The sequence below is a fragment of the Podarcis filfolensis genome (genome assembly GCF_964270895.1).
Source record: "Podarcis filfolensis genome assembly, chromosome: 4".
NCBI lineage: Eukaryota > Metazoa > Chordata > Lepidosauria > Squamata > Lacertidae > Podarcis > Podarcis filfolensis.
The window spans coordinates 49,426,061-49,440,827 of record NC_139607.1 but is presented as its reverse complement, the minus strand read 5'-3'; the positions used below and the strand labels follow the sequence as shown (position 1 = coordinate 49,440,827).

At 40.7% G+C, this 14,767-nt stretch overlaps 1 protein-coding gene across 4 annotated transcripts in view; it reads left to right on the top strand.

Annotated features, from left to right (window-relative positions):
• Window positions 1–12,502, top strand: part of SLC37A1 (solute carrier family 37 member 1) — a 31,574-nt gene extending 19,072 nt beyond the window's left edge. For all 4 annotated transcript variants that reach the window (XM_083611852.1, XM_083611850.1, XM_083611849.1 and 1 more), the window contains 7 exons: window positions 1,441–1,526; window positions 1,913–1,961; window positions 3,423–3,496; window positions 4,871–4,949; window positions 5,526–5,623; window positions 9,416–9,468; window positions 10,913–12,502. In XM_083611852.1, coding sequence (XP_083467978.1) covers window positions 1,441–1,526; window positions 1,913–1,961; window positions 3,423–3,496; window positions 4,871–4,949; window positions 5,526–5,623; window positions 9,416–9,468; window positions 10,913–10,928 — 455 coding nt within the window. In that variant the 3' untranslated portion in view covers window positions 10,929–12,502. The remainder of the gene's footprint in view (window positions 1–1,440; window positions 1,527–1,912; window positions 1,962–3,422; window positions 3,497–4,870; window positions 4,950–5,525; window positions 5,624–9,415; window positions 9,469–10,912) is intronic.
• Window positions 12,503–14,767: the final 2,265 nt, after the last annotated feature.

The following is a 14,767-nucleotide window of genomic DNA, read 5'->3' as shown; positions in this document are numbered from 1 at the left end:
AAGAAGTGTGCAAAACAAGTACCCTGTCAAAGTAAATTACATCTCAGTGGGGAGAGCAATCAAAAAACCTATTCACTGGCCCTTGTGCTCCTCATTCCGAGCAGAGACCACCAAGAGAGCCTTGCCTTCTTATTTAAATTAACAGTCAGGAATCAACAAGAGTATTATCTTTGCTATGCTCCATTTCAGACACTGGCAAGAAATGTTTTAATTTAACAAATTTATCTACCGCCCTTCAAAAATAACATTCTTCCCAAGGCAATTTACAGACTATATCAACATATGGACAAAAAATATATATACAATTAACGCTGCTTAGAATATATTGATCACCTGAACCCATTGTTTATCAAAACCAACAATACTCCAGCAAAATATAACATAGTACTAAATAAAGCAACTTCCAGAATTAGACAAGATTATCAAATCTGCAGCCAAACCACAACTTATTGCAACAAGCCATGAAAAAAGGTGAGTTTTAAATGCACTTGAAAGTGTCTAAGGATGAACCCTGCCTGATAGGGACTTTAAAGATCAACAGGAGTACTTTCAGTTCAGACTCGAGTGCCGGGCTTCAATCAATTTCTGAAGCATCTTTAAAAGGCAGCCTCATGTAGAGTGCATTATGGTAGCTTAGTCTGGATGTCACTATTGCATGGATGTCTGTGCTGAGCTCCAGTGGGAAATGATGGTGGGCATGTAGAGATTGAAACCGAAGAGACTATGGGGAAAATTGATTTGGGAGCATTCCGCATAAAAGTGGTAGCTGGAATCTTCAGAACAAAAAGGTTACTCAATGAAAGAGTACAGAGTTAAAAAAAAATAGGAATACATGAGCCCTGCAAAGATTTGTCTAGCATCCTGTTTCCTTCAGTGAACAAACTGATACCTCTTGATAAAGCAAGGCCTGTCAAGCTTTCTGCAGTGGCTGGGAGGGGCCTTACGAGGTTGGATCTCCCCCTGCGGATTCAAACATATTTCTTCATCCCCTGAGGAGGAGACCTGAAACTTCCTAAGGTCCCTGGGACACTTTCTGAGGGGCCACAGGAGTGTGTTCTAAAAGAAGAAGAAGAAGAAGAAGAAGAAGAAGAAGAAGAAGAAGAAGAAGAAGAAGAAGAAGACAAGACAAAGAAGAAGAAGACGAAGAAGAAGAAGGGAAGATGGACATTTTGTGCATTTGTGCTTTTGGGTTTCCCACGGGTATCTGGTTGACCACTGTGAGACCAGGATGCCGAGCTAGATGAGCCCTTCTTATTTATTCCACTTTGATCAATTACATTGTAGAAATTATTGGCAATAGTACTACTGGCTTTGTTGATGAATAATATATGCAGGGCACTTCTTTAAGAAAACAAAAGGATGCCCTTTATGGGTAGTGTCTAATGTAGTTGCAAACATGTTCTCACTTAGAGATTCAGTTCCCCTAATCTTTTTCCACAGGTGGAATTTTGGCAGGCATAATATCAGACCGACTGAAGAAAAGAGCTACAACTTGTGGCATGATGCTTTTGATTGCAGCACCCACGGTACGGCCCGCTGTCTCAACTACAGTGATAAAATTAGACGTGTCTTCTAGCTGGTGCTGGTTTAGCGATGAAGGGGTGGATTTTTAATGTTCTGCTGTTGAAACTGTTTAAGTGACTTTGTTCCCCACTGAAACATAAGATTCTCTTCCCCTTGAAGGATTAGCCTTAAATAATGTAAAAATTATTATAAAATCCTAGAACTCGCCTTGCTTCCTACATAGCAGAGATCTATAGTTGCTTTGTCAGGCCTGTTGTCTATGCCAGTAGGTCCCAAAATGCATAATAATGCAGATTTATTGATACCCAGCAAAGACAACTGATCTTCTTATTGAAAAGTTAAAGTTTCATGATGAGTTGAGCTAACTGTCATTTTTTATCTACTTTAGCTATACTTATTTTCAGCAATCAGTAAAATGGGCTTTGAGGCCACCATAGGTGAGTTCTCTGTTTTCTAGCTTTATTTTTTTAACCTATTTGGGATGATTAAAAATATATCTGGGAATGTATTTCATAATATATTATAAAATATAAGTACTGAACATAGGTCTAAGATGGTCACTCCTAATGGTATTTATAGACCAGTTCTGTTTTGTTGTTGTTGTTTTTCCCCCAGTCGAGAATCATCTGCTCGTGAGAGCAGTGTAGCTCATGAAGCACGATCTCACATGTCAGTCACAGCAACATCAGTGATCTGGAGCCTAAATTGCTTCTCTGCTAATAGCTTACCTTTTGCAAAAGCTAATGGGAGATAGTGGAATTAGCTCTACTCCCTTAATTCAGCGCATGTTGTCTTCGGTGTATGAATTCCTTACTGTAGTCTCAAAACACATACACAGAGGGGCTCTAGCAAACCAATAGTAATCATGTGAATGTCTGGGGGGCGAACGGACAAAATATACTTCCATTTCTTTCTTCCCCACTGCATTTAAATATATTTCCTACTTCCTTACTTGGGACTGACAGTCTGGAACTGGAAATAAGTAGTACAGATAATTTTTAGTGATAGTTTTACTTAGTATCCCTAAATAGTAATTCCTGCTTTGGAGGGGTCTAATATGTAAGTATATCATTGCAGTGTTGTTGTTTGTGAGTTGCGTAGTCACTAGTAGCAAATAGGAATTAGCCATTGAGGCTCAGGACTGACAGACTCAGAAGTACAGCTCAGCAGCAAGTGGCTTGCAGATAGCATCCTTTGCTTGCAATCCTCTGCCAACTTACGTACATGTGAGCTGGTCCCACTGAACCTAATGGGGCTTAACCTCAGGTAGACTTGCATAGGATTTCACTGTGTGCCTCTCTTTTGCCTTTGGAGGCCTACTGGTTCTACTAAGGTAAGCAGCAGCAGCAGCAAATTATTGAGTTCTGTGCTTGTTCTCACTGTGGGAGAGACAGGTACAAGGACTGATTGCCATCATTTGCCTCGCAATCGGCAAATAAATGTGGCAGAAGGCAAGGCAGGGTGGATATGGCAGCAGTGTGTCTTATGCAGACTACAACACAACACTCTGCTCTTATTTGCCCCCAGTTCTTTCTGTTATTCTTGCCTTCTCATCCTTTATTTCCAAGGCTGTGTTAAGTTAAATGTCTGCTTGTCAGTTCAGTTTTACCAATAAGTCAAATGAGGATAAGAATGCCAGTCCCCTCTGTTACGTAACTTCTCCCATGCTTTCATTTCAAATATACACCAAGAACAATCTACTGGCTATTTATTACTGCGTGACCATTTTTTTTACCTTATATGGTATTTTGGAAAACAGAGCTTCCACTGTTTATAATTTCATAACTCGTCTGTTTGAAATAAATGTGCATTGATTAATAGATCTTTCACCCTCCATGTATTGTTAGAGCGAGCACAAATTCTGAAAATCTGTTTGTTGTGTTTAATCTCATTTCAAGTTATGCTGCTCATCAGTGGCGCTCTTGTAAATGGCCCTTATGCGTTGATCACAACAGCTGTCTCAGCTGACTTGGTGAGTATGTATCTGCCTTAAATGTTCAGGTTAGTTCTCATAATATATTAGTCATTTTCATTTTAATAAGAACAGGGACACATGAAAGGAAGAGGCACAATGTTCTAGAGAAGGACAGAATCCATAGGCCAGCATGGCTTCCTCTCTCCATTAGCCTTGAAGTGTGTGGGTTGAATGGCCCCTCGAAGAAGATCCTCACTAATCTACAACTGGGTTTATGGTGGTGTATCCAGTATCTGTATAATCCAATAGGAAACAATTTGAGAAGAAGGAAGCTAGGAAAGGCTCCTGTCTTGACCTAATGCAAGTTCCAGTATATGGTTTTAAGGAGTTCAGAAAAGACCTTTTATTTATCCTTTAATGTAAATATTGGAAAAGTCTTCTTTCTTTGCCGATCACTCGTAGCCAAGTAAAATTGTCTTCCATAAACATGGTTTTAACAATGAGTCCGTAGGTGACTGGGACATGGGTGGTGCTGTGGGTTAAACCACAGAGCATAGGACTTGCCGATCGGAAGTTCGGTGGTTCGAATCTGGGTGAGCTCCCGTTGCTCGGTCCCAGCTCCTGCCAACCTAGCAGTTTGAAAGCACGTCAAAGTTCACGTAGATAAATAGATACCGCTCTGGTGGGAAGGTAAACGGCGTTTCTGTGCGCTGCTCTGGTTCGCCAGAAGCGGCTTAGTCATGCTGGCCACATGACCCGGAAGCTGTACGCCGGCTCCCTCAGCCAATAAAGCAAGATGAGCGCCACAACCCGAGTTGGCCACGACTGGACCTAATGGTCAGGGGTCCCTTTACCTTTACCTTTACCATAGGTGACTGTGGAGGCCAATTCTGGATCCACACATCCTTCCACAGTGGGGACATTGGTTTCCGGGTGGGAGTTGATCACGGTGTGGATTTGCCAAGCGTACCTTCCTCTTAGCACGTTTCTACCTTGCGTCCTGAGTTCGAGTGTCTTCAAAGCCCATGACACCTTTGGTAAAGGCTGTTCTCCAACTGGAGCACTCACAGGCCAGTGTTTCCCAGTATTGGAAAAGTACCCCAGTCTACAGTTACTCAACACAGCTGTGTGTAAGAATTTTGGCTTGCTGCTCTGTGGTGGTAGTGGGGCTACAAGATAGAGGAACATCAGAAATAGCCCAAATGCAAAAGCATTTAAGAGAAAATGTTGTAATGTCTAGTTTTGATTGATATAGGTTGAGCACCCCCAGATCCACCTATTCAGCTTTGTGAAACAAAGACTATTTCATTTATATTCCACCTCTTTGTCCTAGGAGCTCAAAAAAGCAGAACTGTATAAATGAGAAATGATTGTTAATATTGCTACTATCTGTGCTAACATTATTAAGGTTTGAACATTTTGTTTTTAAAGGGTACCCATAAAAGTCTCAAGGGAAATGCAAAAGCACTCTCCACTGTTACAGCTATCATTGATGGAACAGGTTCAGTAGGTAAGCTTTCGCTCCCAAAATATCTGTCTTAAGAACAAAAGTTCAGTTGATGGGTCTAGTTGTAGAATGACTCTAAGTGTAGGTGCAGACCTGGAAATCTGTGCCCATCACCCCTCAGTTATTTTTCAATGGAAACCCAAGCACTTTCCTGGAACACGTCAGAGCGTCCCGTCCCCCCCGCTTTGTCGCTTTCCCCAGAAAAACCCATCTTTACCATTTAATCAGAGCAAATGGCAAATCCGGTTTTCCACGGATGACCATTTGCTTCGATTCAGCGGTAAATAACTGGTTTTCGCAGGAAAAGCAGAGGGCCAAAAAAGAAAAGTGGTCAGACCTGGAAAGTCTAGACCTCTGTCTAGAAATGCAGAGCAAAAGTAGGTGTAGAAGAGCCCTCTGTCCTCTCCCATTTCAGGAGGAATATTTGTGGTTTCATGAAGCAGTGGCGACATACCTAGAAGCCATTTCTGAATATGTTATTGATGTTGAAATCTCAGGAACGTATAAAATATTATGCAGCCTGTCAGATGTGCTGCTTCTTGCACTGTATTGCTTTAACCCATGTGTCCTGTGTTTTAGGTGCTGCTCTGGGACCTTTGTTAGCTGGTCTCCTCTCTCCTTCTGGTTGGAACAATGTGTTTTATATGCTGATGATAGCAGATTCTTGTGCCTTGCTAGTAAGTCAAAGTATGGAATAGTACCATATTTCTGTGTCCTGTAGGCTCCTTTGTTAAAATGCAGAGTTCAGTTTAATGCGTTGACTGCATTGATTTCATAGAATCGTCGAATTGTAGAGTTGGAATGCAGGAATCTCAACTAAACCATCCATGGCAGGTGGCCATCCAACCTTTGCTTTAAAAATCTACAAGGGAGGAGAGTCACCACCTTCTGAGGGAGTCCATTGCACTGTCGAACAACTCACAGCATCAGAAAGTTCTTCCTGATGTTGAGTCAGAATCTAGCTGTGTAGAGTTCTGTTTAATACTTTTAATGTCTCATTTTCCCAAATAGCTTGATTTATATTTCGAAGCAGGAGTGCAACTTACACAGTGTATCACTCTTTTATAGTGCTTTTTATCACAAAGGTACTATGCTGTAGTCTACATCATCAAATTTCGTCCTGAATTTTAATATAATTGGGTTTCCTAAAATAAATGTGATGATGTTAACTTGTTATAATTTTCTCAGCTCCATGGGGAGGGAGATGGACCTCATTTTAAAAAATACATGAAGAGAATGGGAGCTTTGGTCTCCACTTGTGAGGTTTGAATTGTTTTTGAGCATCTCTCATGCTATAAATATATAAATGTCTGGCTACTGTTAATGCAAAAGTGAAAGTGGGAAAGAGGCACTTGAATATAAATGAGTTGTCCAGCCAACATAGGTTTTTTATTCACATTTCAAGCCGATGGAAGCAATTACTGTTAGAACTTCTCTAAGCCTCCTACATAGACACCATTAAGGGATATATATATATATATATATATATATATATATATATATATATATATATATTATTTGCTGCTGTAAGTGTGAAATCAGTAGTTATGCTAACATCCAACCTTGCTAGGGCCAAATATATATATATCATAATTTCCTTTGAGAGAATCATTTAAGTTCTCTGCAACTATTCCTAATTGGAAAACCCTCTTGCAAGGTAAACTTTGTCTTTGAGGATTAATTCAGTAAGTTTTATAAAATCTTATATGTAGCTGAAATATGCAATTGTAACTGCGGGAGGCAGTGGAAGACAGGAGTGCCTGGCATGCTCTGGTCCATGGGGTCACAAAGAGTCGGACACGACTAAACGACAACAACAAAGAATTATTCATATTTAACCACCACCTCCCCACGAAAGCATTAGGTTACCATAGTAATATTGGTTATAGTAGAAACTATCAAAGATAGAACCTTTAAAAGGCAGGGGTAGGAGCTGCAAGTATGCTTTGGTAGGTTTTTTTTTGTGTCTTCACATTTCATTTAAGGAAACGGTAGGGAATTAGGGAACTGGAGAGACTAAAATGGTTCCTTCAAGAGTTAATACATTGAATCCAATTTGTAAAATCAAGCCTCATTTATACATAAGGGTTTCAATAATTCCCGCCCCCCAACACACACACACACACACACACACACACACTGAGTTGATGAACCTTTTCATCTCTGTTTGTAGCTCCATCTTCTGAAATATTACTGAGACGACAGTCCTTTTTGGAGGGTGGCAAAATGTTGTTGTTGTTGTCGCTTTTTAAAAAAACCGCTTTCTCATTTTGATTTTGCTCTGCATAATAATCCTTCTGTTTTTCTCGAGAACATTGTTTATAATTTGAGAATTATTGCAGAAGATGCAGGCGATTTGTGTACTTATACACGTCAAATGAATTTAGTGCTGAGAATGAACCACCAGCGACCATTGCATTGCTAGGTTTCAAGGAGCCTAGGGCAATTTGCCCTGAAGAGGCCTGTTACCCTGGTCCCTCCACATCTGCGGTCTGCTTTCACCTCATTCCCCTGATTGCCCCACTTTTTCTCAACACACCCACCCCACAGCTTATCAGATGGTGTTGGAAAGGGAATGGGAGGGGTCCTTTGCTACTGTTTTAAACGTTGTGTGGCAGCAGACACACTGTTTAGTCAAGAGTGGCTAAGCCAAATTCAACAGTGCAGGACCTCAGTGTGCCTGCCATCATTAAACTTAGTTTAAAAGTTTGTTGAGAGAAAAATAAATCCTTTCCCTTCTCAATTCCTCCTGGAAGGAGAGGGGAATTGCACTGCAAATTCCAAGGCCGCCTTTGTAGGCTCTGCTAAGCAGGTGGCATAAGGAAGGGATTCATTTTTCTTTCTGCTCCTCTTTTTAAAACGGTTTCTCATGGGCATATAGCAGGCTGCTGAACCAAGTGCTTGACCTTTCCAGCTTCAGCACTGTGTACAATTTCCCAGAGTGCTCTGAGCAAAACCCTCTCTGGCGTAACAAAGATGGCGACAAGGACAGCTGCAGTCAGCTCAGCGGGTGTTTTGCTGCAGAAGTGTTCTTAAATTACATGCACACAAAGCTCTTGTGTATAATAGTAGTAATAATGAATAAATAAATAATTTATAGCCCGCCCATCTGGCTGGGTTTCCCCAGCCACTCTGGGCGGCTTCCAGCAAAATATTAAAATACAATTAAAAGCTTCCTTAAACAGGGCTGCCTTCAGATATCTTCTAAAAGTCAGATAGTTGTCTATTTCTTTGACATCTGTTATCTCTAGTAGTCATTTACCCACTCTACTCTGGGGTCTCTCCAGTGCTTTTTTTCTAAAAATAAATAAATGTTTAGGGGTACTCTCATTTTCCTACTCATATTGAAATACTGCCCCTCAATGAGGGCAAACTTTGCTTCACAAAATGTTTAGGGGTATGCATACCACTGCGCCCTGCCCCCCCAAAAAGCACTGGGAACTCACAGTTCCGTTATATCAGAGAGATAAACCTAGTTACTTAAGGAAATGATGGCGATACCCTTTCAGAATAGTGTAAGGACAACACAGTTAGCACATCAATCCGTTTCCCAATAGGCTTATGCTCCCTCTACTGGGCTCTTCAGCAATTTGCGGCTACAGTTTTTGCATCTCTGAACTTACATTTACACTTGGTCTCAGACATAATACAGTGGTACCTCTGGTTATGAACTTAATTCGTTCCAGAGGTCTGTTCTTAACCTGAAACCGTTCTTAACCTGAGGTACGACTTTAGCTAACGGGACCTCCTGCTGCTGGCCACTCGATTTCTGTTCTCATCCTGGGGCAAAGTTCTTAACCCGAGGTACTACTTTCAGGTTAGCGGAGTCTGTAACCAGAAGTGTTTGTAACCCGAGGTGTTTGTAATCCAAGGTACCACTGTACTGTGCATGGTTCATTATGCTGCATATTTGGCTAGCAGATTAATATGTCATGCATTATACAGGGGCTATAGTGGGCTTTTGGTAACCAGTGGATTAATTTGAATGTCCAGTGCTTAAAAAGGGGCAGTTGTTTAAATTAGGGACTTCCAAAGACCTTTTGTTTGCCAAGTTCCCCATATGAAAAAATTAGGTCCATTGTGCATCCTGGCCCCTTTACTCTAGAAGATGGGAATCTGCCACTAGTCCATAAACACCACTTTTATCCAGGTAACCCAAGTACCTCCTTTCATTTCATTTCTTTGCTTTGGGTACCTGGCCTACAGAGATGTAACCCCATTAGTTTGTTGTAGCAAGAACAACAAAAGAGTATTGTGGTACCTTAAAGACTTTAAAAATTATTATGACATAAGCTGCCATGGTCTTTTGTCAGCGTCCTAGGAGAATTCATTCATCCAGTCTGCCCTCACTTTTGCCTGAATGCTGTCCAGTCCCTCACTTTAAGACACCATCTTTATTTACATGAAGAATTCATGTCAGGCGCCATTTTTGCTCTTGACAGTGTTTTTATTTTATTTTATCTATACAGTTCTTGCTCCGCCTTATACGAAATGAACTTCGATGTAGTCTGGATCGTACCCTGTAAGTTTTGGCTTAACTTCCTGTGTGCCAATACATTATGTTTACATTATATTTAGCTAACATATCTTTCCATTCAACAACAATGTGGCAATTTTCTTTCTTTTTCTATGTTTGGATTTCTGTACTATTTATCAGCTTCTCAAATAATTGTTTGAAAATGTTTTATTTATTTATTTAAAAAATCTTTTAGTTGTTGCAAGAGCAGATAAGATGAGTCCAAATATCTCTGATACTTGTTTTCATGTTATTTGTCACCCTTTTTTAAATTGCAAGTTCTTTGCTTCCTAGGCTGTGGTCTAGAAAAGGTCTAGATACTCACGGTCTTCTTCCACTTTGTAAAATGCCTTTTGCCAGCAGGAGTTGCTGCAGCAAACATCTCCTTCAGCGCACGTCACTCTCTTTTTATGCATACACCTTATACTTTCCTACCACCAGGAAAATTACAAACGTGTGAAATTAAAGTGGAACTGGACTGTGTCCATGTCTGATTCTGCAGCTGGTCTGAGGCACACTATACTGATTCTTGATAGGTCTGGACAGTAAGGAGTTTATAAAACCAATACTCTACTGCACAAAGTTTCTGTTTCATTCCATTTCAGGGTGCTAAATATAGCCAATTATGCTAGTAAGGAGCTTGGGCTCTAGATGACTTGCAGTATATGTAGCCACTCAGTGTTGAAGAACAGTGGGAAGAGCTTTCCCTTACACTAGCCCTAATCCAGTGTGATAACAGTACCTTTTCCAAAAGCTATTGTACACCACTTTTTGGTTAGTTAAGCTTTTAGCGGCCAGGAATGGACATAGAAATGTCTTAGCTGTTTTATTTATTGATTATTGATTTTATTTTATTGATTTCATTTATGAATCTATATATTAAATATAAATAAAGACCATGATGGGACGCAGGTGGCACTGTGGGTTAAACCACAGAGCCTAGGGCTTGCCGATCAGAAGGTCGGCGGTTCGAATCCCCGCGACGGGGTGAGCTCCCGTTGTTCGGTCCCTGCTCCTGCCAACCTAGCAGTTCGAAAGCACGAAGTGCAAGTAGATAAATAGGTACCGCTCTGGCAGGAAGGTAAACGGCGTTTCCGTGCGCTGCTCTGGTTCACCAGAAGCGGCTTAGTCATGCTGGCCACATGACCCGGAAGCTGTATGCCGGCTCCCTCGGCCAATAAAGCGAGATGAGCGCCACAACCCCAGAGTCGGTCATGACTGGACCTAATGGTCAGGGGTCCCTTTACCTTTACCTTAAAGACCATGATAGATAATTATATATAATTAAAACAGCTGTTCCTTGCCCTGAGCTATTGTGAGATGTCACTTGGAAAGCTAAAAGGCAATTAAGGTGGTGGAGGGGCTTCCTACTTCGAAGGTAGTTATTACTATATATCAAGATGTATCAACTCTTGTTTATTGACTGCTGATATCCTTCATTCTCTTGTAGGTTTAAAGAACACTGAATTTTCAGAAACAAGTAAATTAAAATGATTGTTTTTATGAAGACTTTGACTGTGTTCCAGAGAGCCTATTTATGACCCACTACCAAGAAGGAGGCTGCTGTGCTTGAAAATGAAGTAGGGGTGGGGAATCCCAGTTGCACATATTTCTCTGGATCCTGGTCTTTGTGGATTTTTTGTTGCTGTTTTTTTTTTGTTTGTTTTTTGCATTTGAGCTGCATTTTCTGAACAGATTTGCACGATTATGGAAAGAAGGTTTCAAAATTCATCTCCGCTCCTCCCTCTTTATTTTGCACATGTACCAATATCTCAGGAAGGAGAGTGTCCTCAAAGAAAGGAGCTGTTAACTATTTTATGGACTAACTGAGCCAAAGAAAATGCGCCTTGATACTAATTTTGTCTTAAGTAAGTTTTATGTTACATGATTGGTTTCATTAAAAAAAAAATAGAATGCAAACAGGACTAAAGGAAATGGAGCTAACTTTAGATGCTTGTTTGCAGTGTGCTAAGAAGAATTAGCAAAAGATTGAACAAAGTGTCCTTCATGTTATGTCTGATCTTGCTAAAAATGGCTGTTGCTGGATATCTGATATTTATTCTGTTATAAGAAAGCAGGTTGTCCTATTATCCAGCATAATCAACTAACTTTTCACACTGTACAGTTTCAAAACGATGTTATTTGTATCTAATGGGTTGGAACCTGAAGTGCCGGGTATATATGGTGTTTACTCTGCAATTGTCCAGTCCCCTGCTTCTGAACCTAATCTCATGGAGTCAGTAACTGGAGAACAGTACCTTTTCCTATTATTATTTATTTAATAAGCAGTACCATCTAGACTTCTGGGTAATGCTGATTAAAAAGAAGGGTCACTAGCCAATCCAGTTATGGCAGGCCTTGTCTTAAAAGGCTTTTAAAAAAATAAATGTTGAGGGTATTATAATAAGAAGCACAAGCAGTGTAGCATCTTTGGTCTCCTCTAAAATTGCCGGTCAAATTGGTGGCCAATGATTGGTTTGGAGAATTAAGATTGCTTTGGATCAACCATTCCAGAGTGCTCACTCTTAACTGTACAAGCCAGGATTTCCCTCTTCATTTTGTATATACAGAAAATAATGTTGCTTGAGGCCTTAGTCACTCAACAATTGGGACCAAAACATTCTACTGAGTATTTTCATTATGACAATTGGAATAGTCCCAATATTTTCTACAGCGTAAAAGTCTTGATTTGTATACAAATTGCATATTTAAAAATAATTTAGATAAATTAAGAAAGGAAGAAAGAAAAACACGTATATTTTATCCCATAAAAGCACAAGTGTTAACTGTTTGTTGTAGTACTTTCCCCCCCGTTCATCCTTTTAAATTCCAGAGAATTCGAAGTCTGTCTCTGGTCTGCAAAGATGTATAATAGAACTATTTTATTTAAAAAGGGACTCATATTACATGCTGTTCAATGGTTTTAGTATTTTTCAATATGTATACTGCTACTGATTATTTATTAAAGTTCAAAATCCAGTGTTTTCCCCTTTTGGACCATCAGGACTATGTTTAGTTTTTATTAAAGTTCATAAACTTACCTATTTTCTAAGAATTGTTTTTTTCTTAATATAGTGTACACCATACTTGAACTACAAGGCAGAGGCTTACATGAAGATATAAATCCCATTATCAGTTAAGTCAGACAGAATTAGTGGATGTCTCTAAAGTCCTACATTCTGTATCATTTCCCTGCTCAATACGGCAAATTTCTACTTTAAAATAGCCATGGTTTTCGTAGTTATGCATACAACTTGAGTAAGCATAGCCATGGGAAATCTCAGACCTGTAAGCCAAATTTGGCCTGGTGGAGGCCCTCCCTCACATCTGACATTATAAGATGTCCGTGTTTGGGCAGTAGATACATAGCTGCAAAGGAACAGCCATAAAGCAGCTTTTAAATGCAACCCCCGCTGGTATTGGTTCTGCTCAGGAGCTTTGCTTCCACAACAATCCCTTCCAAATGCAGGGCTTGCAGTAAGAACATTTACTGGAGTTAAAAGGTCACCTTTAAATATTTGTTTTCATGCTGTGTGCATCTTCGTTACCTTGCCATACCTGACAAACTACACAGTCTACTCACTTCTGATAAGTCCATTGAATTTATTAAATAAGTAAGCATGTACTCTATAGAATTTTTTGTCTAAATTTGTGACCAAATCAGATGTTATATAGAAGTTACAAGAGCAGTCTCCCAATTATTATTTTTCTTTTGCTGAGTAGCAGCCATGAAAGGCTGCCAGCTTGAGTGGAGAAATGATATGTGATGGGGTTGCTCAATTCTTTCTTGTCCCGCTGTTTATTCTAAATTTCCCTTCCTGAACGGCTTTTTCTCCCCGCAAAGGAAAATATAGGTGCACCCTATATATTCTACCCAGTGTCACAGCGGGGGTGGGGGGTGAGAATGATTTTGAGTAGGAAAATGGCAGAAAAGTGAAGGAATTAGAAAAGAAAAGCTCCTTCCTCTCCTCCCTGCCCCCCAATCAGCAAAGCTACGTAAATGTCGGCATAATCTTATGTCTCTGAACACAACATGGTGAAAGTTGCATTGAGGGTCAACCACAGGCTTTGGAACTTGCAAAACTTGTACACACCAGGAATGGTAACGCTTCGAGGATTTAAAGGACCTAGAAGTAGGTTTGCACATTTTGATTTAAAAGAGCAAACTGAAGGCTCAATATCTGAGGCCTCAGACACTGATATGCCTAAAGGCAACAGTCTCTTGCAAAAAGGCAACAAAACAGCCAGCGCTGTCTTAAGCATATCCGGCGCCATGGTGCAAAGATCCCTCCAGTGCCCCTACCCCCACCCCGTTTCCCAGACTTGACCTTTTCCCAAGCCTCTGCTTGCTCTGGTTGATGGGGCACAGCTGGCAGGCGTGCAGGAGGGAAAGGGGAGGCCGCCGGCAAAGCCGCAGAGCTCCCCCACTCGCTGGGGCGCCCCTGAGAGGCCAGCACCCTGGCACAATGTGCCAGTAAGCCCAATGGGAAAAACGACTTTGAAAGCGGCAGCAGCTATGGTGGCCGACTCAGATGCCTACATACAAAGAATTCTCCAAGCCCTAAAGTGTGACTGGACCACCGCTTTGGCATCACTTGCACAGAAATTTGATGGCCTTTCTAATCAACTAAAAGGCATTCTCAAACTGCAAATGAAGCACCGAATCTTGCCAGCACTAATCAGTCTGAAATATAATTATTGCACAACGCTATGGGGGATCTTGCCCTGAAGTTTGAGGAACAATCAGACAGAAACAGATGTAAAAAAAAATTTCAAATCTGAGGCCTACCAGAAAATCAGGAAGCGGGGGAGATATGGCCCAATTCATGGTGGATTGGATACTTACCTTGAATATAAATACCCCACTGTCAATAGCAGATGTGGAGAGGACACATAGAGTCCCTGGAGGCCGAAGCAGAATTGGTGAAGCCCCGTGTGATATCATCATCTGCTTCGAGCTTTATAAAGATGTCATATTTAAAGCACTCCGTAACATCAGGTACTTAAAATATAAAGGATCCAGCATCAACATATTTCAAGCCATCAGTCCATCCACTCTTGCCCAACGATGTGATTTTTGCCCTTATACAGCTGCCTTGAAGGAGGTTGGCATTGCCTACCTCTCAAGCTTTACTTTCCAACTTATTGTCCAGCACAAAGGGAAACAGTGGATGGTAAGTGACAACCGACAAGCTGAAAATATGTTTTTGTGGTACCAATCACTGCTTTTCTTTTCTTTTTTTAAATCTATCTAATTTGCCCCTGGTATTCTTCTTTAATATCTCTAGGGAACATTCTGATTCCT